Source organism: Amia ocellicauda, chromosome 4 (genome assembly GCF_036373705.1).
Source record: "Amia ocellicauda isolate fAmiCal2 chromosome 4, fAmiCal2.hap1, whole genome shotgun sequence".
Classification (NCBI taxonomy): domain Eukaryota; kingdom Metazoa; phylum Chordata; class Actinopteri; order Amiiformes; family Amiidae; genus Amia; species Amia ocellicauda.
In genome coordinates this window covers 55417348-55442220 of record NC_089853.1, presented here as the reverse complement: position 1 = coordinate 55442220, position 24873 = coordinate 55417348, and the positions used below count along the sequence as shown (strand labels likewise).

General features: G+C 37.9%; 1 protein-coding gene across 3 annotated transcripts in view; it reads right to left on the bottom strand.

The window, feature by feature from the left end:
• Positions 1–1282: 1282 nt before the first annotated feature.
• stmn3 (stathmin-like 3) overlaps positions 1283–24873 on the bottom strand; it is a 36358-nt gene continuing 12767 nt past the window's right edge. The window contains exons 2-6 of one of the 3 annotated variants that reach the window (XM_066702822.1): positions 16818–16874; positions 13779–13874; positions 12823–13004; positions 6093–6284; positions 1283–3499 (exon numbers count right to left, since the gene is read on the bottom strand). In XM_066702822.1, the coding sequence (XP_066558919.1) occupies positions 3440–3499; positions 6093–6284; positions 12823–13004; positions 13779–13874; positions 16818–16874 (587 nt within the window). In that variant the 3' untranslated portion in view covers positions 1283–3439. The remainder of the gene's footprint in view (positions 3500–6092; positions 6285–12822; positions 13005–13778; positions 13875–16817; positions 16875–24873) is intronic. The other 2 variants (XM_066702823.1, XM_066702824.1) reach the window with 2 other exon arrangements.

Genomic DNA, 24873 nt, shown 5'->3' with positions numbered 1-24873 from the left:
CTGACACACTCTGTCCTTTGAGGCTGTTTGGGGTTTGCTGGCCCAGAAATGTGAGGACGGTTTTCCGCTGAGAGACGGTGAGCTTCAACAGACTGTGTAACAGGCGGCATTACGTTCGCGTCTGACACCCCGCTGTGTATAGCTTAAATAACAACTTGCAATCATGAATTCTTCATTAATATTTAAGAAATGGCAGCAATCCATCTTCACCTTGCTTTAATGTATGCTTTCCAGGCCTAGGAAGGGGATTCAGTCTGTATTGCATACTAAAGTAAACCTACACTGCAGTTGCAGACCTGAATAATCAGAATAAAGGATTTCAAAATGAAAATGTGTTATGTTTGGGGATGGATGCAGCCAAAAGACAGCATACTATTGGGATAAAACAGGGCATACTGTATTTATAAACTAAATACAGTATAATCTTGGGTTAATGCTAATTATTTTTAATATATCCTCTTCTAATTGAGTGTTACAAGTAACTCTTATTTATACCAATTTGATTAATTAATACATGTATATTTTAGCGGTATTAGCAATATGAGTAGCTTCTGTATATTGTACAACTGCAGGGAGTACAGTTTTGCTCATTTGACCTACTTCAATATTAAACTGGATAGTATTATTTAATTCTCAAAACACTGAATTGTTGTTGTCATCCTTGTTGTCATTAGTGGTCGAGGGGCTTCAAATGACCAGTTACTGTATCAGTGCATAATAAATACAATAATATTCCTCAGCTGTGAACTGTTCTTGCTATCATATGAATAACAAGAACAACAGCACAGTCAAGTAATGCATTTTATGTCTTACTGTCTAAAAGAATCTTCTGCTCACAAAGTGTTTTGTTTTTGTGCTTCTACTTTTCAGTTAATATGTACAATGTAAACACTACCCCTCATGAAAGTTTGTTATGGTACTTTTGAACTGTAATCTCACTTTCCCCATGCTCCCCCACTCCTGATAAAAATACAATACATTTTCACTGCTTTGCCTTAGTTTCTCACACCCTATTTCATTTAAGCATATCTCTCTGTGCTTCATCATGATTGGACAGTACTTTACTACACTTTAACTACACAGTTTGTATTCTCTTGCTTTAACACCAGCCAGGTCAAATGGACTGGACTCCTTATGCTAGACTTACACAGACAGAAAATCAAAGTTTGTTTGTTGCAGACAGTTGGCGTTTGAGCAGGAGTGAGGAATGAAGCAGAATAGCAGTCTTGAGAGAATGTGTTTGGTGGAATGTGAGACATATGAGGCACAAGAAGAAAACGAGTGGTGTATTACCAACTTTATTGTTATTCATTATCACTTCTGTTCACAATAACAATCCCAATTTGACACTGAACTGCAGGTGAGATATCCTAAAATATGATTATACAAGTAGCTGTAAAGGTGTCTTCATTTCTGAATGTAGTATCCTTTGGACTATGGAAAATGGCACACCTTTTCAATAACCTACAAAATGCAATGTGGCAACAGTATTATCAGTTATTTAAAAGGAATTAAGGTTACATCTGCATGGAATTATTCAGAGCTGTCATTTAGGTGCCTCCAGCAAGTGAAGCTGATAGTAAGTACAGTATATACGAAATGATGTACAGTAGAAGAGGTTTCTTAAGGCAAAGTTATAACCTATTCAAGTACTAGCACAACACGCTCTCTGCACAAATTAGGCGAAATAGGGCATACATCAATGAAGCTAAGCAGGTTGGCCCTTGTTAGTACTTGAAGGGAAGACTATGAAGGTTATAACCTATCTGGCCATTATGGAAAACAAATATGGAAGTTGTATGGGTGGGTATGTGTGCATGTGCAGTCGTTGCACTGCTTATCCAACTTTAATACTTTTGTGGATCCTTTTTGTCAGGAAATGGAAAACCCGGAACTGAACTAGATTTAGCAACCATAGCATTTGAATTGACTTTATTTTTGTGTGGTCTTTTCCAATCACCATACCTTGCAATCAGTTGTTTCTAGCAGAGAAATTTGACATTGTGGACTGACATTGCGGTTTGTCTGAAAACCATCAGTTTTGCTAGCGCTGAGTTTAACCTCTCTTGGGTAGTACAATCTCAAGCACAATCATCTAGATCAAGTCGAAATACTGTAAAAATTCCAACACTTACACAATCCTTCTTCGAGAATGTCAATGAGATATACCGTTGGGCAGGCACTAAGTCAGGATGTTGTTTCATTTTGTTTTTGTCTTGTTCCCAGGAGACATGAATTTTGACAGAGTAAATTAATTCCTGGTAAATCAGCTGCAGCCTAGTGATGTTAATATGCCATCCTCTAGTTGACAGAACGAGGAACTATAGGACTCCATAGCACCAAATTCAGCCTCATCATGGTAACATTTCAGTCACGGTATATACAAACTGCAGGACTAAAAAGATGAGTTGTGGTGTGGTAGTAATGATGCATTTTGAGGGATGACTAGGTTAAGTACTAGCTTTCAAACTGCAATCCTGAATTAAGAAAAAGGTATTTACAGGGGTGGGAGGAAAAAAACTAAAAACAAGCTTCAAGTCAGAATTCCATGTCAAGCAAACACTCTTGTACAGCATAATATCTTGCAGGTTTTGTTTCCTATGTCGTACTATCGTTACTGCAGTAATAAGATGAAAAGAAAAAGAAAAGGAAAAGAACAATTTTGGCTCAAGCAATTCTTGCACACGTACATACGATCAGTAAATATTTCGGAACAGACAATTATAATACACAATGACGGAAATGGCAGTTTTTTTTTTTTTGTTTTTTTTTTTAACATGATGAAATTCAACCTTTAGATTTGCATTTGCCTGGGAGATTTATTGGTTGTGCTTCAATCTTGTTAAGTTGCCTACATAATTTCAAATACTTACGTATGCAAGTACAGAAATTAAAATGATCTGGCTTTTTATTTTATTATTTTGGTCAATTGTTTTTTGAATGCTACAAAGCAGTGAAAAATGATTAAATTGCAATCTTTTTATTATATATGTATGTGCACAGGCCACACAACTATGCTTTCTAGCAAAAGCAAGTCAAGATTACTGTTCTAGTTTTGCGAAAACCTTTAGGTCTGTTATACCATTCAAGTAGGGAATTTACCTACAACTATTGTTATTTAATACCATCGCAATAATTGTTGTGTGCCTTTTGTCATCAGATCATTTAAATAAAAATCAAGGAAAACCTAAAGGCTGAATTTTGAAAGTAATATTAGAAGAGGAAAGGTTTCATAGGCAAAATACAGAGTAATGTTGTGAATGAACTAGTTGCAAGTATTCTAATTGTAAATTGATCTCCTATTGCACGAAGAATGGATTTTGTTTGTAGATGCAGAACAATGTATGACCTTTGATACAGAAATATTAAAAAAAGTTGCATTTTCCTAGCCAAAACTCTTCAGATGTGGAATTTCTTGATAAAGTCGTAGAAAATGTCTTCAACCAGAAAGTTCTGCTTGCAGCTCCTTGTTTCGGCGGACTTCAGCGGCATGCCTCTCCTAGTGAGACACAGGAGAGAGAGAGAGAGAGAGAGAGAGAGAGAGAGAGAGAGAGAGAGAGAGAGAGAGAGAGAGAGAGAGAGAGAGAGAGAGAGAGAGAAGAGAAAGAGATGGTCACTTGCCTATAGAGTTTCAACCAGATACATCAGCTGCCTTTGGTGATCAGTCTTAAAATTAGCCTTAGGTTACAATTTCTTAAACATCTCAGCCAAACTCCAAAGCCGGGGAGTCTCCAATTTACTTGTATTTGTTCTCTTTCGGAAAACGTCAAAGAAATAAAGTGCAGGCCAGAACCTTCTGTTTCATCACTTAATAGGCAACCTTTTCTCCCCAGCCATGACTAGGAAACTTGAACAGTGCAACAGAGTCCAATCTGCAGGAGATATTCTCTGAAAAAGTGAGGTGGATCTCAACAACAATGCAGAGTGCACTGTTTGTTTTCTTACTTCCTATTGATGAAACTGTAGAAGGTACAGCTCCAGCTCCCTCTTTTGAATCATTGTCTCCTATTTTTTGGCTTCTTTACACCAGACTGAACCAATTTAATCTTTCATTTGTGCCATTTAACTCCTTCTGCTGTGACCTGCTGGACTTGGTCTCCAGGAACCAATTGGCCACCGCTGCTCTCTGCCTTTCAAAGGAGGATATGGATATTCATTAACTGATACTCTTTCTACTGAAATGGTTAATGACAGGGTCTTTACAGTCTAGCTTGATGTCTGTGGCATTCTGTGTGAATATGTTTATAATCTAATGCTACCATCTTCAAAGTATCCTTGTGGCTCAGAAAGACTGTACATGGCAAGGATCAAGTGCAAGTACACTGCCTAAGAAATTGTCATTGTTGTGAAATGAATCAAATAAATTATAAAGTTTGATAAATGCTTCTTATGACTTATGAGTACTTCCTGTTTGATATTTACAGCTTGTATTAAAACCCCCTGATATGTGGGCACCTGCAACTTCATCTTTATTGAATGAGTACATTTTCCAAACATTAATGTTGGTGCTATCAGGAAATGTAATCCTTGTTCTGAACTGGAATGTCTGTTGCTGTATTATGATGGGAGGTACAGCTCCCCAGAGTACTTAACAGGAAAACTGCTTCATCTTCAGTTACCTCCCCTCAGGATTTCATTTGATCAGCATCTCTATAGTATCATCATAATAGCCTGTCTATACTCCTTGTGTTCTAATTGCTTTGCCAGTTGACTTGTTTTTTCCTTGGCTTTAGTGAGACACAGTCAGTTAGTGTTTGAAAGTTGATGTATATGTATACACCGATCAACAATAACATTATGACCACTGACAGGTGAAGTGATTAACACTGATAATCTCGTTATCATGGCACCTGTCAGTGGGTGGGATATACTAGGCAGCAAGTGAACATTTTGTTCTCAAAGTTGATGTGTTTGAAGCAGGGAAAATGGGCAAGTGTAAGGATCTGAGCGACTTTGACAAGGGCCAAATTGTGATGGCTAGACGACTGGGTCAGAGCATCTCTAAAACTGCAGCTCTTGTGGGGTGTTCCCGGTCTGCAGTGGTCAGTACCTATCAAAAGTGGTCCAAGGAAGGAAAAGCGGTGAACTGGCGACAGGGTCATGGGCGGCCAAGGCTCATTGATGCACATGGGGAGCGAAGGCTGGCCCGTGTGGTCCGATCCAACAGACGAGCTACTGTAGCTCAAATTGCTGAAAAAGTGAATGCTGGTTCTGATAGAAAGGTGTCAGAACACACAGTGCATCGCAGTTTGCTGCGTATGGGGCTGCGTAGTCGCAGACCAGTCAGGGTGCCCATGCTGACCCCTGTCCACTGCCGAAAGCACCTACAATGGGCATGTGAGCATCAGAACTGGACAACGGAGCAATGGAAGAAGGTGGCCTGGTCTGATGAATCACAAGTTCAAGGTGTTGACTTGGCCTCCAAATTCCCCAGATCTCATTCCAATCGAGCATCTGTGGGATGTGCTGGACAAACAAGAAGTCCGATCCATGGAGGCCCCACATCACAACTTACAGGACTTAAAGGATCTGCTGCTAACATCTTGGTGCCAGAAACCACAGCACACCTTCAGAGGTGTAGTGGAGTCCATGCCTCGACGGGTCAGAGCTTTTTTGGCGGCAAAAGGGGGACCTACACAATATTAGGCAGGTGGTCATAATGTTATGGCTGATCGGTGTATGTGTATGTATTAAGACCGTTTCAAAGACCCAATTTAGCTCTAGTCTTGTACTACCCAATGTATGTTAGTAGGTATGTTAGTCAGAAAGTAGTTAGTAAAGTAGTACAGTAGTGCAGAACTAAGACTAATGGTATGGACTGTAAAACCTACTTTAAATGTATAGTACAAGAATAGGTATATGTATGTGTATCTCAATTTAGTATTAATAAGAAATAACTGTGCTTTAAGTGAACTGTGAACAAAATAAAAGAAACAAATTAAAACACTATTTCCGGAGGCAAAATCACCAGCTGGTGGCACTACCCATTTTGGCTCAAAAAGACTTCATATGCTAAGTAATTTTTTCCTTTATGAACCAGAACACCTTGAGAAGAGAAACCCAGGCGAAAACACAAAAAAGGGAAGCCTTGCCTTCTCACGGAGCCGCTCCTTGAGTGCGTTCAAGTAGGCCTCTCGGTTTTCCTTGTTGACCTCCATCTTGTAGTTGAGCTTCTCCTCGGCCATTCTGCTGAAGTTGTTGTTCTCCTCCAGGGCTTTGTGCAGCACCTCTCGCTCGTGCTCACGCTTCTCTGCCAGCTGCTTCAGAACCTGTGCCTCCTGGGACTGCGGAAACACACACACACGCAAGCTCACTCCCACGCCACGTGGCATGCAGCCAGAATGTGCCAGCAGCCATGTTTGGGGGGAGGGGTGAGAAAATTGCATTTTCTCATTTTACTTTAAGTGCATAAAAGAACAATTTAACCCAATTAAATCCACTGCTGTAATGCTGCAGGGATTAAAGGATGTCGTCCAGCTTTAATGGTCATCATTAATATTATAATTATTTAGCAGACACCTTTATCCAACTGATATTAGTAAAGCTAATGTATGTTCTACATATAAATAACATTCTAAGGACAACAACATTACTATATATAGTATAAATCACATATGAGAAACCAGCCAATCACAGAGCAGCATTTCTAAAAATACCTTTACCTCTTATGTTGTGCATAAATGTCTTAATTTAGCACAGATGTTTCAGGACATTTAATGTTAGTGGTGCAAGTTTCATGGGATCTACATTTGTTTTGAATTTTGTTACATTTAACTAGCATGAAAACACAGAACGGCTGCTTTGGGTTAGTTACAGTGGATCCTGGCCCAAAACATTTTTAGACAGAGAACAAGGGGGTTGATTGTTAAATTAAACAAAAATAAATATTAAATAATAAATAATAAATAAAAATAATATTTTTCTGACTGTAAAGATATTTGTGTTTCTTATACAATACAAATACAAAGAGACACAACCTTCACACAGTCTATAACTTATAAAAGAAGTCTGCACACCACTGTGAGTAAAAGGCAGGTATAAGAGAAGATGGTCTACAGATGTGATCTAAACAGATGTGCAGTTCTGTGCAGTTCTAATGCTTACAGGCAACTCATTCCACCACTGTGGGGAAAGAGAGGAGAGAGAGCAAGAGGCTAGACACCTGCAGGAAGGCATGACTAATTGACCTGTAGAAGAGGAACAAAGAGGGCAAGAAGGGATAGACAAGAGACTGGAGGTAGGAAGGAGCGGTTAGGGAAAGATAGTGGTGGGTCAGGGCAAAGGCCTGGGCAGCAATGGGAAGCAATGGGAACTAGTCCCTTTAAAGCTGCCATGAAGGGCAGTGTGTTGGGCAATTTACAGGAGAGATTAAACACAATCCACAGAGATTTGAGGAATCTATGCATTCGTTAGATCTGTAGAATTCAGGCATTAATTGGTCACATCTGTTTTTCCCCCTTCATTCAATGTCAGTGCTTGTAATTATCCATGGGATTGCTTTATATAGCATAGTGATAAGTAAATGTTAATGGGCAAAAGAAAATCAATCTATATATTAAATACTACATGATGAATATTCTGCTCATTAACCTGAAAGGCCCCATTTCACTCTCTGTCTTGGTTTCAGCAGCACAGCTTCCAGTCTCCATAATAAAAAGCTCAGAGCTGCAGCACAACAGTTTTCTGAACAAAATGTTTTTCAATTTCTCAGAAAATAACACTTAATACACAGAGGCAAAACTGTCCAGAGGTCTCAATATAGCTCCTGTGACAACGTACACTCAGTACCCCTAAGGCCTTTTCCTAGAACACCAGACTAGACAGTCTCACTATGAATTAAGATAATAAATGTGATATAATTACATTTGCTAAAATGTATAAGTCTGCATGGGTCTGAGATAAAGATTATATCACAATTTGCATAATTTAGAATCCTATATTAGCCTAATGTAATATTACACTAAGTGTTGCAGTTGCTGCTCTTCATTTAATTGTGTTACATTCACAGTCCCTGTACATCATTTGATAACTGATACACCAAGCAAAGGAACTTGGCTTCAGAAAATGTTTAGATGTACCATTTAACTTTAAATGGAATAAATGGCTTAGGTGAATGAGTTATGCAGTGATGCTTGAAGTGTTGTGACAGTGAACATTTATCTTCCATGAAGGTTACATGCAGGCACAATGCTCAATGCCTGGATTGACTGCAGAAAATCAAAGGCACACTTTCAGTATGGGACTCAGTTTGACTCAAATGGAACATGGCTTTCCATTTGGTAGCTTCTGGCATACTTGTGTACACTGCATCGAAATATAAATCATATATTGTTTTGATTATATATATAATCTAGCCACTGTTCTTGAACTGGAACAGAAACAATTCCACCTGTTTAAAACGCATTCTAGATGCTTGCATCAATGTTCCTTTCAAGTGAACCCAAAAGCAATTCTGCCCACATTTAGATATAAAAATTTGAGATTTAGTCATTTAGTCATTCCAATGGCAGCAAAGAGGCTATTTATAACTGTATAGTAGGTAGCTATTAATCAATAGTGAATTATTAATGTTTAAGATATTTATGAGAACAACTGAACTCGTGTTAATAATACACAATAAATAATTTGTTGGTAATGACCAGGGTATTGGCAATCTATTATTTTAGTCCTATTTATCCATAATTTATTAATGTAATCTAATTTAAAATGTGACAGTTTGGCATATTTTTATTTTAATATCGTCAAAAACTGTTTCAAAACCTCACAGATTATATATGGGTTAGGTATAAGTAAATCTCCATAATGAACTGCCTAACAATTCAGTGTGATGAATGGTGGGAATGTCGCAACCCCAAAGAGGATTTAATTCTCTCCCCCCTCTCTCTCATTTGTTCTAGTTTTCTACCCAGTTTTTGCCTCCACTGGGGAGAAAGTGTCTGCAGAGATTCCATACAGGGGAGAAGCTCAGTATATGGGAGAATGGAAATAAATGAGAAGATCTCCTGAAGAGAATAATATTGGAAAATTCCATTAGGATGCTAAAACTATGTCATAAACTGAATGATAAACAACAGGGAGATTGCAGAGAGAAGTGGATGCCATACTTTAACCTTTAAGGACAATATATTCAGCTTGAATTCCAATCAGAAAATAATGGATCATTTGGTACCATCTTATTGTAAAGCAAATATGGCTGTAGGAAGTGAACTGTATATTTAAGAGTTTTGTACATCACTTGGAAAACATGAAGGTGAGCAAACCTTGTCTTTCTTATAATGGGATTTGGGGCCACTGTAGAGTAATGTTTTGTACAGATCCACTGCACTTTTGTCCTGCCTAGTATTTCAGAAGGGTGTTAGAGTTACAAGCCCTTTGTTTAGAAGGGATTTGGAGAAAAATACCACAGTGTTTCTTTTTAATGGCAACCCTGTGTACGACACTGTGATTTACGATGCCTTATAATTCAGGTCCTGCCACAGAATATTTAGTTTTTCATTCTGTCAGTTATTTAGGTCATATGGTAATAGGGAGATGGTTGTCTCTAATTAGGATAGTGGAATATTGTGCACCAAAGCAATACATTCAAGCTTTCAGTATGTAAAACTGCTTTTGGGGAAAAGGCCTGGATTCGATCATATCATGTTTATTGATGTTCTGAAATGTATCTCTCTTGGTTATACACCATGCTGTCGGAATGAATTTAGAGAGGATTGTTCCTAAGCACCACTAGAATGAATGTACAGAAAAACAATTTGAATTTGGAAAACAGTATTTTATTATTATTCGTTTTTTTATGCTTTTCATTGTGAGACTTCAAAACATCCTACAATATTAGGTTATATTTGGTCAGCTTGTCCTAATTTATAGTACGTTCTGTAAAGCTAGGTAAGTGTGGAATTTCTGATAATTTTATAAGTCCGCTATGAAAATATCACCTTTAGTTTCTGCAAAAATAAGACAGTTTTAACAGTGTTGTTTTTTTCAGGACTCAAACATAGGTTTAAAGGTTTTCTGCTTGAAGTGCTCCTTTTTGAAAGTGGGTGGTTTACTTTCTGAATTTAAAAAAAGTCTTACGTTTTAGGTGTGGTAAGTTATGGGTGCGCCAGGATTTTTGATGAAAGTGCTTTTACCAAATATAATGGTTGCAATTGTAGCAGCAAGCAGAAGAAGAAGAATAAAATTAAGAAAATTAAGATGAGGAAGAAGGTTGAATACATGTCAATCAAAATGCATAAGATGCGTGAGTTTAGCCCATCCATTAAGCAGAGTGCATTGTTCTGCAAATATGTTTCCCTAAAGAGCCTCAATTATTTTTGAAGTATAAAACTCTCACAGGGCTCATAGACACTGGTGTCTAAGAAGGCAGTAGAAAGATCAACCATGGAGTGAATGAGGGCAGCCATCAAGCAAATACTACAGGGGCCTACCACACACTGTGCGTACCAAGTCAGAGATTGGTTTCTACCAAGCCATGAGAGGGAAAAGCAGCAATTATCCCATCAAGGTTGTGAATCTCAATTGTTCATTTCAGAGCCAAAAGCAGAGTGCACAGGAATTGAATGAATTTTTTATGGGCCTCACTCTTTAAATATTAATTTGTAATGAGCAGAAACATTTAAATTAGTTTTTTTTATGGTTCAGTTTTGCTAAGTTGTTATGGATTGTTATATATATATATATATATAAAAACTTAGCAAAAGTTGCCTTTGATATTACCTGTTATAAAAAAAAAGTCAATTTATGTTTAATTTGAAATGGAAAACATTGCATAGAAATAAAAATTATAGTCAGTTTGTCTGAGGTATTTGAAGAGAAATACTTTTGTTCAAATTTCTTATAAATGTTGCCATAGTGGCTGTTTTAGGTCTCATGTTTTTAGTTCAAAGATGTGTTATCTACTTTGATTAATTTAATTTAATGTCCCTTCTGTAGCACATTTTGAAAAATATATTAACATTACTGATCTCTTGTAGATTCTTTTCAGTTACAAATCTGGAAAAATATTACATATTTAATTGTATAGTAGAGTATTGTAAAGTATGATAAGGATTTATTGGTTTGTTTTTTGATGGTGCTTTGTACTTTTAGTAGGGCTAATGCAATAAGATGGGTAACCCTACTAGAGAATACTGAGATACTTTTCAACAACCTATTCATTATTTTACCTGTGCGGAATTCAGGCAGAATACCGATGGCAGAACTAATTCGATTTAGGAGTTTCCCCACTTGTTTAACACAAGGAGAGCTTTACAATGCCATTTGCCTTCTCCTGAGTAACAATTGCTCACAGTTTCTTCAACTGGAAAAGCTTAAATGTATTTTAAATCTTGGACAAATTCACAAATTAGGACATATTTGTATTTAAAGACAAAATGGACTAGCATTTTCAACTGGAGCAGAAGTTTCAAAAAGAGTAATCTAATCGTATTCCACCACTGTGGGGCACATGAGGAGAAAGAACGAGACAAGTCAGTCCAACAGTTTAAGTTATATGTGCTGGCCAATTTAATGATTAGACACTGCTTTGGGAAGTACATGGGGTTTTAAAGGAAATCACTTTCAAAGGGCTGCTAGTAAATGTGCCCATTGCTAGCAGCTCTCCTACTCTCTTCCTGCTGCTCTCCCAAGGTGACTGTACATTGAAACAGAGCTCCTGTTTCACATTCAGAAAGGCAGGGAACACATTGTCACACAAGTGGGGTAATTGGTCTTCAGTGTGTTCATTAAAGCAGAAATACAGAGCAAAGAGATGGCACTTCCAACACAAATCATCCCCAAACATCTTTTAAAAAAAAAAAATTTAATTCAAGCTTGTTCAAGTGCAAACTCTGCTTGCAGACTTTGGAAACAAAACCCAGTTGTATTTGGGCTATTACAAATAGTGTATTTGAGAGAATTGGACCAGATTGTCCAAATGGAAGTTGTTTCATATGGTTATCTCTTTGGTTATTGATATATATTCCCACTTCCCAAAAGCCCTGGGAGGATGAATCAGAGAGAACCTGATTTGCAGGGCTCTTATGATGGGCCAGTGACTAAATAAAAGCAGGAAGAGGAGACTTGCTGATTGTTGGAGAGTAGGAGCTGGAAGGTGAGGTAGAGAGAGGGTAACACTGGGAGGAGGGAGCAGATCCCAAGGAGTGCTCTGCACTAGGGAGAAGGATCTTGGCTTTGACCTTGGCTTTGGAGCTAGGCTTTGTTTTTGTTCTGTTTTCCTACACCTTCACCCCAGCACTGTATATCATAAAAACATCATCAATTGCACCATATCCCAGCCTTCATGTGTCTGTTTCACTGTCAATTTCAAGAGATCTATTTAAATATATATAGAAATAGATGTTGATGATTAAATTATTTCCTCACATTTTCAGTTGGTCATTTATATACAGCACTGAGTGAAAGTACATCTGAACCAAAATTTTTTTATGTGTGTGTATATTTGGGGATGGATTAGGAGAAGCATAAACAGATAATGGCCTGTCAAATTGATCATGCGCTTTGTGTGTATGTTATCCCATTCCTAACCATGCACCCCCTGCCCTTTCTAAGCCTTCCTCTTTCTTTGTCATATGTTACTGTAAACAATTGGGGAGTTTTAGTTGGTAATACCAAGGAGGACACCCTGCATTTTGGTAGTTTGCAGTGTTTAAGAAAGCAGTGATTGTGTTGTTTTAAACATTTTGTTAAGGACTCATGGAAGATTAACCCTTGGGCTAAAAGAGATCCAAATATAATATAATATCAAATCAAATCAAATCAAATCAAAGTAAATGTGCAAAAGGTTGGCTTAGTGATGCTTAGTGATGCCAGACCATCTCTCACCTTCCTCCTCTCCTCTGCTGCCTCCAGCCTCTTCTGAAGCTCGTCCAGAGACATGTCCTTCTTCTTTGGGGGGGAGGCCAGGGGCTGGGGGCGGTCTGGGGATAGGTCAGCTGGGGCCTTCAGTATCACCTCAAAGGACTGTCCAGAGGCACGCTTGTTGATTGGCTTCACTTCCATATCTGCTGGAGAAGACAGCAGTGATAGAAACACCAACAAAACGACTGAACTGTCTTGGGTCCTTTATAGCTGGGCTGTCTGGCTGTGGCCATCAAAGCCTGATTTCTATATGCTATCCTTATCTTCATTCGTTTTTTCTGTTTTGTCTTTGGCCATGCCATTGTTGCTTGTGGAGAGCCACACAATTCAATGCAATTCAAGGTTTGAATTTGGTTGACACATTTTGTCAGAATGTCACACATTTCCTCCATTCTTAGTTTAGTTTATAAAAAACAGGAAGCCAAAAGCTTAAATCTAAAGCTTCCATGATGAAGTTTGGGATAATGTAAAATTTGGGCAATCCCAGTGTAGTTAGTGTTCATTAGATCTAACACACTGTGAGTCTGTTCAGCATGTTTCTCTCCTTGGAGTATTGCTGTGGGATAGCCAATTCAGAGAACATGGTACAATTTACCATAATCAATGGATACATTCAGTTTCTCTCTTGCTTGTTACTTGGCTTTGCAGACTGCAACATATTCCCTGACTCACATGTCAAATGCAGAAAATGTAATGCAACACCTGCTAATTAACACTGCAGGTGGCACCATGTGTTTCTGAATATTACAACAAGTCCAATAAGCCCAATCAATATACTCAAGGAACCATTAATACAAAAATATTCCTTTACGTGGCATATGCTTTACTTTATGATACTCAATTAATGCACACAAGGCACAAGGTCTTAATTTTAACAACACAGTTCAGAACTTCCTCGGCATTTCAAGTTCAGAACCAACCTCCATATTGGTAGATGCTGTTGGGATGTGGCTGTGAGTAGAAACAGGAGCAGATCAGAGATAGCATGGACATCTCCTTCATTTTGTCCTTGTAGGCTGGAAGAGAAATAGAGAAGAAAGTGTGAGGAATGTTTTTTTTTTTTTTTTACCCTCATGTTTAATAGCTATGGTCAGCAGATGGAGTTGGATAAATCCCATAAAGAAGGGGATAGTCCAGCTGGATATCTTGGGAGGATTGTGTAATCACAGGCCCCATTAGAAGTGCTGCAGGAGCCAGGAAGCGGCACATACTGACAGCCTGAGAGAGTTGCACTGCATCACTAGAGAAACTAGAGAAACACTGACTGAGGAAGAAAGGGCCATTTTGATCATGTTTCCAAATCCTGTCAACCATTTTGTGATGACTGAGAAATATGATGTGTATTTAATTTGTCTTTTGCAGTGATTTTTATTTTATTTGTATATTTTGTTTAATGCACCCCGCAGATCAATTAAGTGCATTTCTGAACCTGAAATGTTTCCATGGAAACTGTTTCCCAGGAAGAAAGTCAGACAGAGACTTGAGGATGCAGAATGGGTGGCACTCCCCAACATGGATGCTGCAAGAAACCCTGACGCTTGTCAATTGTCTACAGCCTGCTTTAAGATGATGCTACCAAAAACAGTTTTTCAAACTCACTGTGAATTAATGTATGTGCTATATATATATATACACCCATGATGTGCGCACACTGGAAAATAGAGCTATGTAAAGTAAAGAAAAAATATTTAAGTAGCATGACATATAAAGGCCCAAGCACAATTCTGAAAATGTCAAATTGGGGTTTTACTCACAAACCTTTAGAAAGTAGGAATGATCTGTAATATGTAGGGTAAATCCATGTAAGTGCTCGATAAGAGTATATACAGTATGCAGTTTTATTCAAACTTCCATAGAAAACAAAGACATCCATGGGGTTTTGGGACAGAATTACAATTTGGGCCAAGCAAATTAGGAAATTCATATTTATATTTAGGAATATATGTATAAGTATAGGTCGCATTTGGTACATATGATTTTCAGTTACAGGAATCTACAATACATTACAATACCAATGCACCAATGCAATATTACTATATTCAGAATCTAATAAGTGTGAAATGCATCCTGACTTTCAAAGGGAGCAATGAAAGGTCTAGCTTTTAATCTTCCATTTGGCTTTGATTGTCGGTTACTTAAAAAAAAACTTGTTTATACTCCTTTAAAAAAAATGAAAACAGGAAAAATGAAAACAAAACAAAACAAAAAACTTTCAGAGCCTGTCTCTCCTACACGCCACCGAAGAAGTGAACATAATAAATGCACACTTGTGTCCCGAGTCTATGTAACATTTAATATATTAACATATTCAAAAATTTCAAGGAGGTATTATGCAGGAACCGTTCTTTCAAGGCTTTCCACGACATTGTGACAATGGCGTTAACCTCCTGAGGAAACAAGCTATGCAGCCCAGATAAAAAGGGACTTTGTTTTCATATCTTCTGTGGTTAAAGCAAATCTCCATACGATGTGTGTGTCAGGGGAGTCTGCATTTTGTTAATCATATTTTCCAGGCTTCCTCTAATTAGAAAAAGTTTAGTTTTCAAAGTTTAATTTAATAACTTTCTAAAAAAATTAAAAATAACATGTTCGACATGCTTTACTCCAGTGGACTATGGGAATATCATGATATACCATGTTAAATGTTTCTAAGGCATTTTTACTATAGTACATGTAAGTTTAATTGAGGTCCGGTGTGGCACAAGTAAACCAGAACATGTTTAGGTTGCTGTTAAACAGTTTTCACTTTTTTCTTTTTTCTTTCTGGGTCCTTCCCATTTAGGAACGGCAGTATAAAAGAACGTATAATTCTCCTTCTACCCAGAATGAATTACATTGCTTCTCATAGTGTTGGAAGAAGCCTAAAATTGAAAAACTCAAGACAACCATTTAAGTTGAATTATGCCAGCTCCAAAATGTCTCAAGTTCTGTGACAACAGAGAGGAATAAAATAATAAATAATAAATAATAATAATACATTTTTCAACAGTTTTGTTATTGAAGATGTTTTCATTGTGCCAATCTATGCTTCCATGTCGTGAATGTATGGCTCTATGTGTTTTTGCTTTTTAGACAGTGTTGGTGTAGTAACTTGTCAAGTCAAAAGCAATTTCTCTCTACCCCACAGGCATACCTAATTTCCTGGAAAATGGCCATTTAGGACTGTAAAAAAAATGAAATCCTTCAGATTCAATATTTTGACCTCTTGAGGTCGGAGAATGTTTTTACTGCATTAGTTAATTGATAGACAGGGTGAGTGATCACTGTGAAATGGTTTCCAGTCAAAGGCAAATTTATGTTACTCTGATGCTGTTTCCACACTTTCGAGCTGATGTGAACTACATAAACTGTGCGCATTATCCTCACTTGGCAAGATAGAGACTGCAAGGCAAGACACTTGAGCTGAGCACTTTGACATTTGAATGGCTGTGCTCTCTAAGTTTAGGAAACAGAAGTCTGCTTTGATTCAATAGATGATGTGGAAACTGAAACACAGAGAAACGACAGACACATTGGGGTATTACAAAGGCACTCTTGGGCTATTTCCCATTGTTTTATATATATATATATATATATATATATATATATATAGATAGATAGATAGATAGATAGATAGATAGATAGATAAAAAGAAACACCAATACAAAAAGTAGTTAGTCATAGCTTTAAATACAAATCAACACTGTTAATGGAGTATTCTATTGCTTAAGAAGAGAAAAGCGTAAGTGCCCATTATGTATGTTCTGCTACAACACTCTAAAGTCTGTAACAGATGCTACCTCTGTTGGGGTTATATGTTCTCTGAGGGCCCATCTGCATTTACAGCAGATCCCCCCTCTCACAATAATTATTCATATTTCCCCCCCAGTAATTGCTAGAAAGATATTTATGAACCTGGAATGCTTCTTTTGAAGCATTTCAGCCCACAGTGAAAGATAGGTAACAGAACTGTACTTCACCTTGCACTATTCTGTTGGAGTTCATATCCTTTCCAGACATCTCTGGCTGAGCGTGAACTGAAAATAAATACCACAGAGCTAGAATCATCACAGGTAAATACAAAGCTTATAAAAGTCAATACTGTACAAGGCTTTCAAAGATAAGATTTGGTTGTTTTGTGGTTTTAGGGGACTGGGAGGCATGTGCAGTTTGGAAACATGGTTTTTTTTTTTAAACCTTTTTGCAAAGCAGTTATATCTTTTAATGCATAGAATCAACATTGAATACAGTGGAAAAAGCATAACAATGTTCCTGTGCAATCAACCAATCAAAATACATTTAACTGGTGTACATGTCTAAATATATAGAAACCAGAACCTCAACACAGCAACCATAAATATATTTAGTGTCAAATTTGACTTTAGAATATATGTTTAAAATTGTGAAGGAAATAGTATAAAGTGTGACAATGTCATAATAATTATTTTAGGTTTAGTTCACACTGTCAGTTGGTCTTGCAGCAATGAAAATGACTGGAATCTAAGGCACTGAGAAGCTGAATTGGAAATGACTGACCAGCAAACATAGCTCAATAGTTTTTTTTTTTTGTTGTTGTTGTTTTATTCTTTTAAGATGATGTTGTTACCAGATCCAGAAAATGGCTGGTGTGTGAGGAGGTTGCCTAGAAGAGTGTTGCAGTATCTAAAATGGCTGACAGAAGTATAGTGCCACACTCTCTGCATGGCTGATAATTTCATATACAGAAAAAATAAGAATTCAGGTGAATTACTTCATGGTCTCGACAATGTGGAATAGCGTATAGTTAATTAAGCTGCAAATCAGTTCATATATCTCAGAAGACCCCTAGCAGTTTCTTACAATAGTAATAGCCTTGAGCCAGGAAAATACTATTTCAGCTTTAAGCACAACTAAACAAATACCGATGGCAGACTATTGCTGATTCATAGCGTTCAAACCACACTCCAGATTTGATCTTAACAACAGTACAGCACATCACACCTTCTGCATTTTCAGTCCATTAACAGCATGGAAGCACATTTTATTTGCTAATGTCACAAAACAGTGCATACACACTTAAAACATTAATGCCCTCAGAATTGTGCTTTTCTTTACTACTTGCATGTTGTCTCTCTGACTTCCCATATAGTCCCTTTGGAGACATTCTGGAACATAATTAAGTGCCATAAATATAGCAAAGAGCATGCATATGCATCCAAGCTGGCTGTCACAAATTTCAGTAATACAAGGTCAGTCGCACATCATTTAAAACAGAAGGGATTTATTACTTTGAAATCACAAGTTTAAGAAAACAAATTCCAACAATGCCAACTTCATTGATATACCTTGAAGTGTGTTGTCCGACAAAATAACTCATTCACGTTTTTCACTTATAATATGATGGTTACTGTCTGTGTAGGCATTGAAAATGATTTAGGTTCATAGCTACTGTGAAGGCAGTCTTCTGTAAACAAGTTGTTCTTTTATTGGGACAAAAGACAAATAGTACAGGTTTTGCAGTCTAAGAGCATTTGCTTAAACATGCTTGATAATATAAAATCTGTATTGTAAACATTACATTTTTACTTCAGTCTGACTCCAAAAAACGTATCTAGCCTTACTATTTGGAAGATTTTGTAATATAACGGGGAATTACACTTAAGATTGCGCACATGTATCAGGGTAAAACCATATGTCTTTACTAGGAAAATGATCAGATAGCCCTGCCTGGTTTACAACACGCATTTTACAAACAATATCTGATCCCATATTAAAATAATACTGTGACCTCAATTAAGAAAAACACTGTACAAAAGATAATGTCCACCTAATGAGTTTCTTAATAGCTCATTAGAAGCTAAGGAAATTACTAATTAAAGCCAACTAACCTGTCGGTGATTACTGAAAAATTAGTTTATTAGGTAACTGTACAACTGATCTCATTAACATGCTAGCTCTGGATATCTTTTTATGTCTGTGTCAGTCACATGTTAAGGAATCATAAATGGTCTGTAAGAATATATTGCAGCAAATGGACAATGTAAATGGTGCATAATTGGTAACTGTCTCATGGGTAAGTTAGTAAATGGACAATTTGTGTGTGTGTGGGGGGGCGATGGTTGTTTATTTTTGCTACAGGGGAAAAAACTGTTAAGCTATTGATATACTTCATTCTTTAACTATGCTTGGTCCTCTGTTTATAGCTGCTCTTTCAAAGGGAGTGTTGATGTTTTCAGCTGATTACACAGTTAATTATGGTTCCAGCACCCTCACTAAGCAAAGCCTGGCCAGCTGCAGTGTGATGGATTTGAAGTGAAAGCCCCCCCTTAGGGACCGGCTGGTAGAGATCGGTAGAAAAACACTCTCAAATCAGAAGTGACCATTTATTTTTTGTGGCCCTTGGCCTTGTCCAGTGAAGCATATTGCATCGCCTCGTAAGCTGCCAAAAGAGAAAAGCAAAGATGAAAGAAAAATGACAACTAAATGGACCACTTCTCATCTTGACAAGCCCAGAGAGAAGTTGCATGGAGGGGAGGAAAAAGGAGGAGGAATGGGGAGGAAACAAGCAAATAAAATTAGCCTAAGAAATAACTCCAGTACACAACCAATAAACACATCAACTGCAGCCCGAATGCATGTTTCTTTGTTTAAAAGCCTTCAGTAACAAAACACTCCTTCTTGCGGCCTTTCATGGAAGAAAGCTCATATTTTCCTGTGCCCAGACGCAAAGATTATTTATTTTCTTCCCTCCAAGACTTTATTACACAATGTTACAGTCACCGGCTTCTAGTAAAGAAGGAGAAATTAGAGGCTCCACACCCATCTGAATATGGATACTGGAAAAGCTCGCCAAAACAAGGGAAATCAATAGAGTAATCAAGCATCTGAAAGAGCACTTCAATTAAGGCTGTCAAGTTCAGCTCCCTTTTTTTCCCCTCGACAAACACTAAGTGACGCACAAGGAATTAATCACGTTCTCGAGCCTGGGCCCAGACTGGAATGCATTTAGTTTGCATCGGGTAACTCCTAATGGGGGGCATTTATTTCTCATTGTCATGCCTGGTGATAAAGTGACACATTCCATACTTCGGCATTTGATAAAGGGCAAACCTTTGAGTGGCACTGTACTGCATTTTATATAGATTGGAAGAGAAGAACAGCAAAAGGCTGGACATTTAAAGACACAGTTGGACTCTACTTTACTGCAAATATCCAACTTGATCTCATTCACTGGAGGCAATGTACTGATGATGTTCTTGGCAAAGGCCTTGGTTTGGTTTAAATTGAAACACCTTCAAAGGTTTATTAGAAACAGCCATTACTTTGATTTTATTCTACTTTATTCAAAAAGGAAAGTTGCCTGAAATTAAGCTGTTCTTGTCTCATGTGCTCAAGGCTGAGAAACTGCATTTCTTGGTATTCATTTATACTTGTCTCTTACCATCTATGTTCCAAGGCCGAGTTCAAGTTAATCGTGCTTGTATTGAGTCAGCTCAGAGACACACACCAAGTTAGACAGCAAAACTCGTACTAGTTTTCAGTAAGAAGCCATCAACATAATATTAATAGGCAGCTTCATTAAATTCCAATGAGCAAAGCAACCGAGTGCTACAGTTAACATATTTATACATTAGGAGCAGTATAAATTACTTCTGGTTGCATGTTTTGTTGCCACAGTGACTCAGGCAGCTTCCGAGCAACTCAAGAATAAATGTACATAACATCATGATTACTTTTACATCTGTACATCTACACATTAAATTCTAAAAAGCATTAGATTAAAGCTATATGAGGGGGTCAACAGTCTAGACCTGGCTGTCAGACCAGGGGCAGTCACTCACAAGCCAAGGTTCACATGCATGAAGGCACAGAGAGGGTGACAGTAGTCCCGAGGACAGCAAAAGTGGTGTATAGTAGTGGTGATGCGTTCTGTTGAGAAATTCTTCTGCACAGTTTAGTCTGGGTGTAGCTGCCTCCACCATGTTTAAGACACTGTGTATTTTGTTATTTTGAACCATCCAATATCAATACATGCCAAGATACCTTTAGGGTCAGTTATTATGCAGAGGCAAGAAAGGCAAGCAGTCGCTATAGCTAAGTCTTGTCTGTCTTAATTCAGTCACATATTAAAATAATACAAAATGTACTGCATATAAATAAGGTACTCTATTGCAATTCCAACAGAGGATTTTAAAAGTTATAACATTGATAGAATGGATGAGTGATTCAAGTGGATATGTTTACAGCAGGAAACAAACAAAGAAACCAAAAAAGAGAAAGAGAATCATCATGATCAAAACAAATGGAAAACAATCCTATTCATTGAGCTAGTGAAAGAAAACTAATTTCAGCATCTCTTATTTGGTTGTTTTTTTCAAACGTTTTTGTACTTTGGCTTGCAATGTGTTTCCTGTACAGTGCATTAAGTCCTCGCTTCACGTGCTGAGCACTCCTTTCTTCCTCCAGCTCCCTGAGGTGCCACAGATCATGCAATATTAATTCATTGTACTTGCTGAGATAGATTTTTGCAGACAGACTTGGCCCCTTTTCCAACATTTTCTTTGCAGATGGTTTTTGGGGAGCTCTGCGTTGGGAACAGACCAATAGCATGCCTCTCCTGAGATGAGGCTTGTCGGACGAGTAGCACGGAACCCTCTCTGAATGTCAGAAAACATTAGGCCGCACCGCTGCAGGTTAGGATCCCATTGTTAAGAAACCAGCCTGGAGTATAATTTACGTTCAAGAGCATGCAATCAATTAAAAAATAATAAAGAAAAAGCTAAGGTAGCTATTCAATTTGTGTCAGAACTACATTGCAGGATGCCGTGATGTGCTTTGGTTTAATGTAAAGTGACTGGGTAAACAAGGGCAGCCTCCTTTCCAGGGGATTTGCCCATCAGATACCATTTGAAATGAGCTGGTGCAGTAGCTGCTTTCCATTGAAGGTGTCTATGAAATAGCTGCCAATACACTCATCTTCATGTCATCAAAGCCTTTATAATGTCTGCACCTAAAATGTTGTGTAGCTAACTTTCTAAGCCCTTTAAAATATCTCTGTTATGATGCTGGTTAGCAGGAGTGGTACAGTGTAACCCTTTGGAACCTACATTGGCTTATATTACTGATGGAAACTGGTTAATTCTGTTTGTGAAATATAATATATTTTCTAGAGCCTACTAATTGCTTTTGGGCGGTGTTAAGCAAAAACAACTCAACTGTTTTTGCTACTATAAAAAAATAAGATCTGTTTATCTTGTAATACCCATAGGACTGTCTGTAGGCACTCTCAGTTTGTGTACATATTTGGTATCAGTTCATATGGGGTAATGCTGAACTAAACAGATTTGTTTCATGCTTGGTTAATGAACCTACATATTTAAAAAAGGAAGAAAGAAAAGGGAAAGCAGTTGAGTGTTTTGGAAAAAAATAAAAATAATTTAAATAAGGTTAGTCCTGCATTGTGTTCATGTCAATTAAACACTCACATTGTAATCAAAATTAATTAGTTTGAAGCACAGTGGAAATAATTGTATGTGCATATTTTATTTTTCATCTTTTGCAAATTGTTGTGCAGTTGTGCCCCAATTTTTAAATAAACCACTTTGTGGGGGTGGGGGGGAGAAAAAATAAACAAGGGGAAGAAAACAACAGAGGTCACTTGGTCAAATACCACTTAAGATAACTAATTTCTGCATTGCATCTCCATGTCTCCCATTACTCCGCCATAGTAGGGGAAGCAAAGTATAAATCAGCAGAAAAAGGAGTGCGATTGGTGGCAGGTAGATATTTGCCTGAATCAAGTGACGCGCTAATGAGGCTCGGCCCTGGCTAGGTGTGCCAGTAAATCACTCTCTCCCTGTGGTGCAACCGGCTGACAGTTATATTATTCTAGGAAGTTGCTGGGGAATGGATCCTTGCAAATCTTAAGGCTGAGCCATTCAACTGTCTGCCGTATATTTGCACAGCCCATCAGCAGTGTGTTTTATGTGACCTTAAAGATAAAATGTCTGGGTGATAAATTTGAATTTATGGCGGCCATCAGCAGGAGAGATGTCTCCTTATCAAACACAAAGGCTGTCCTAAGTTATGAAATCTCCAGCAGCTCAAAAGTGAACAGTGTAGGGGGATCTCTCTCTTTAAAAAATATAATTATGTTTTTCCACACAAGTTGCTTATTCTTTGAACCAAAGACTCTTTTCATATTTTTTGACAGAAGGGCGATGGAATTTGTCGTATGTAGGTGGATGGAATTAAACCTCCCTCCAGAACACATTGTTCTAAACTATAAAATAAACTGCAAAACAACACACACAAAAGCATGTTGTTGGAAACTCAACTCAAGGTTACCTCCTATCAAAACCAGTATAAATAACAAATTGTTTCTTTCCTCAATAGAGGTGACTTGTAGAATCCAAGGGTACACACTGAATTAAAAAAATGAAATTTGACTTCTAACTACAGACACCTCCTAACTACCTCCTCCCTCAGGCTATTGAGGAAAATTCCAAATGCGAGAAGTCCGGTACATTTTGGTGTTTATTGTATTAGCAAAATAAGTAATTGCCATTGAAAGCTACACCTTACCACAAATTACTTTAAACCTGGTGTATTGGTCCTGAAAATGGGTTTGAAAGAATATTTTGTGTATGTGTGTATGAGTATGTGTTATATAGTTTGTTGCCTCTTGTCTTTGGTTACAAATCATCCATGTCCATGTTCTTACTTTGGAAACATTTATTTATTGATCTGATCAGGTTAATCTACTAAACTTATTGCAGAGGCTCATTAAGGTGATAAAAGACATTGCACAATTGGCCCTTTACATTGAACTTTAATTAAAAGTGACTTTAATAGGGTTTGTTTGATACCAACACTTTGGGTAAAATCACCTGTAGCTCAAATGCACCAGGTGTCCAATCTGCCTTGGAGTGATGTGTGGATGACATGAATATTCCATCCGATTGCTTTGCTCTCAGAGGAGACTCGTATTATCCCTCTTAACATTTGGGTTTGTTGCACAGATGTGAACTGCTGGCAAAACAGAAAAAATGAAGAAAAAAAAAATTAACCTTTGCCCAGGACTGATATAATCCTGGCAGAAAGAATGATTTTGCATTGCCTTTAGATGTGTGCTGAAGGGTCCTATTGTCAAACACAGGAACGGGATGAATGAACGCTAGCAGTCACAAGTCTCTTCAAGAACATTCTCTGCAGCTGACAGTAGGAGTCAGCTGGCCCGCTCTGTGCCAGAGGCGATAGGAGATTTCATGAAGGACATCTGCGCCTCGTCTGCGCAGCACTACTGGAGACATGCAGCTCCTCTCCGGCTCTCTCAGACCACTGCAGGACATCAGCACCGAGGCCTTCATCTCCGTCTCGCTGACATTATTTACTGTGGCATTTCCAAGAGAAGGTCTAAAGGCTGTAACACACTTAGACTCCTCTCGATTGAGCACTGTCATCCTTCACTTTCGCAGCACTGAAATTATTCTCTTTGTCTCCGCAGGACGCAGTCATAGCCGATTTGCTTTAAGAAAAATCTTGATAGCCAATTGCATAGAATTTCTGAATGCTCCACAGGTATGAGTGTTGTGTTTTGTGTGTGTCCCCCAACTCCCCAAGTGCATTTTTTTCATTTGACAGTGAAAGCGGCTCATCTTTTTAGTTAATAAGCAGTTTAGTGACACAGTTCAAGTAACGACACCCCTGGACCCCAACAGACATACATTCACCTAAAGGATTATTAGGAACACCATACTAATACTGTGTTTGACCCCCTTTCGCCTTCAGAACTGCCTTAATTCTACGTGGCATTGATTCAACAAGGTGCTGAAAGCATTCTTTAGAAATGTTGGCCCATATTGATAGGATAGCATCTTGCAGTTGATGGAGATGTGTGGGATGCACATCCAGGGCACGAAGCTCCCGTTCCACCACATCCCAAAGATGCTCTATTGGGTTGAGATCTGGTGACTGTGGGGGCCAGTTTAGTACAGTGAACTCATTGTCATGTTCAAGAAACCAATTTGAAATGATTCGACCTTTGTGACATGGTGC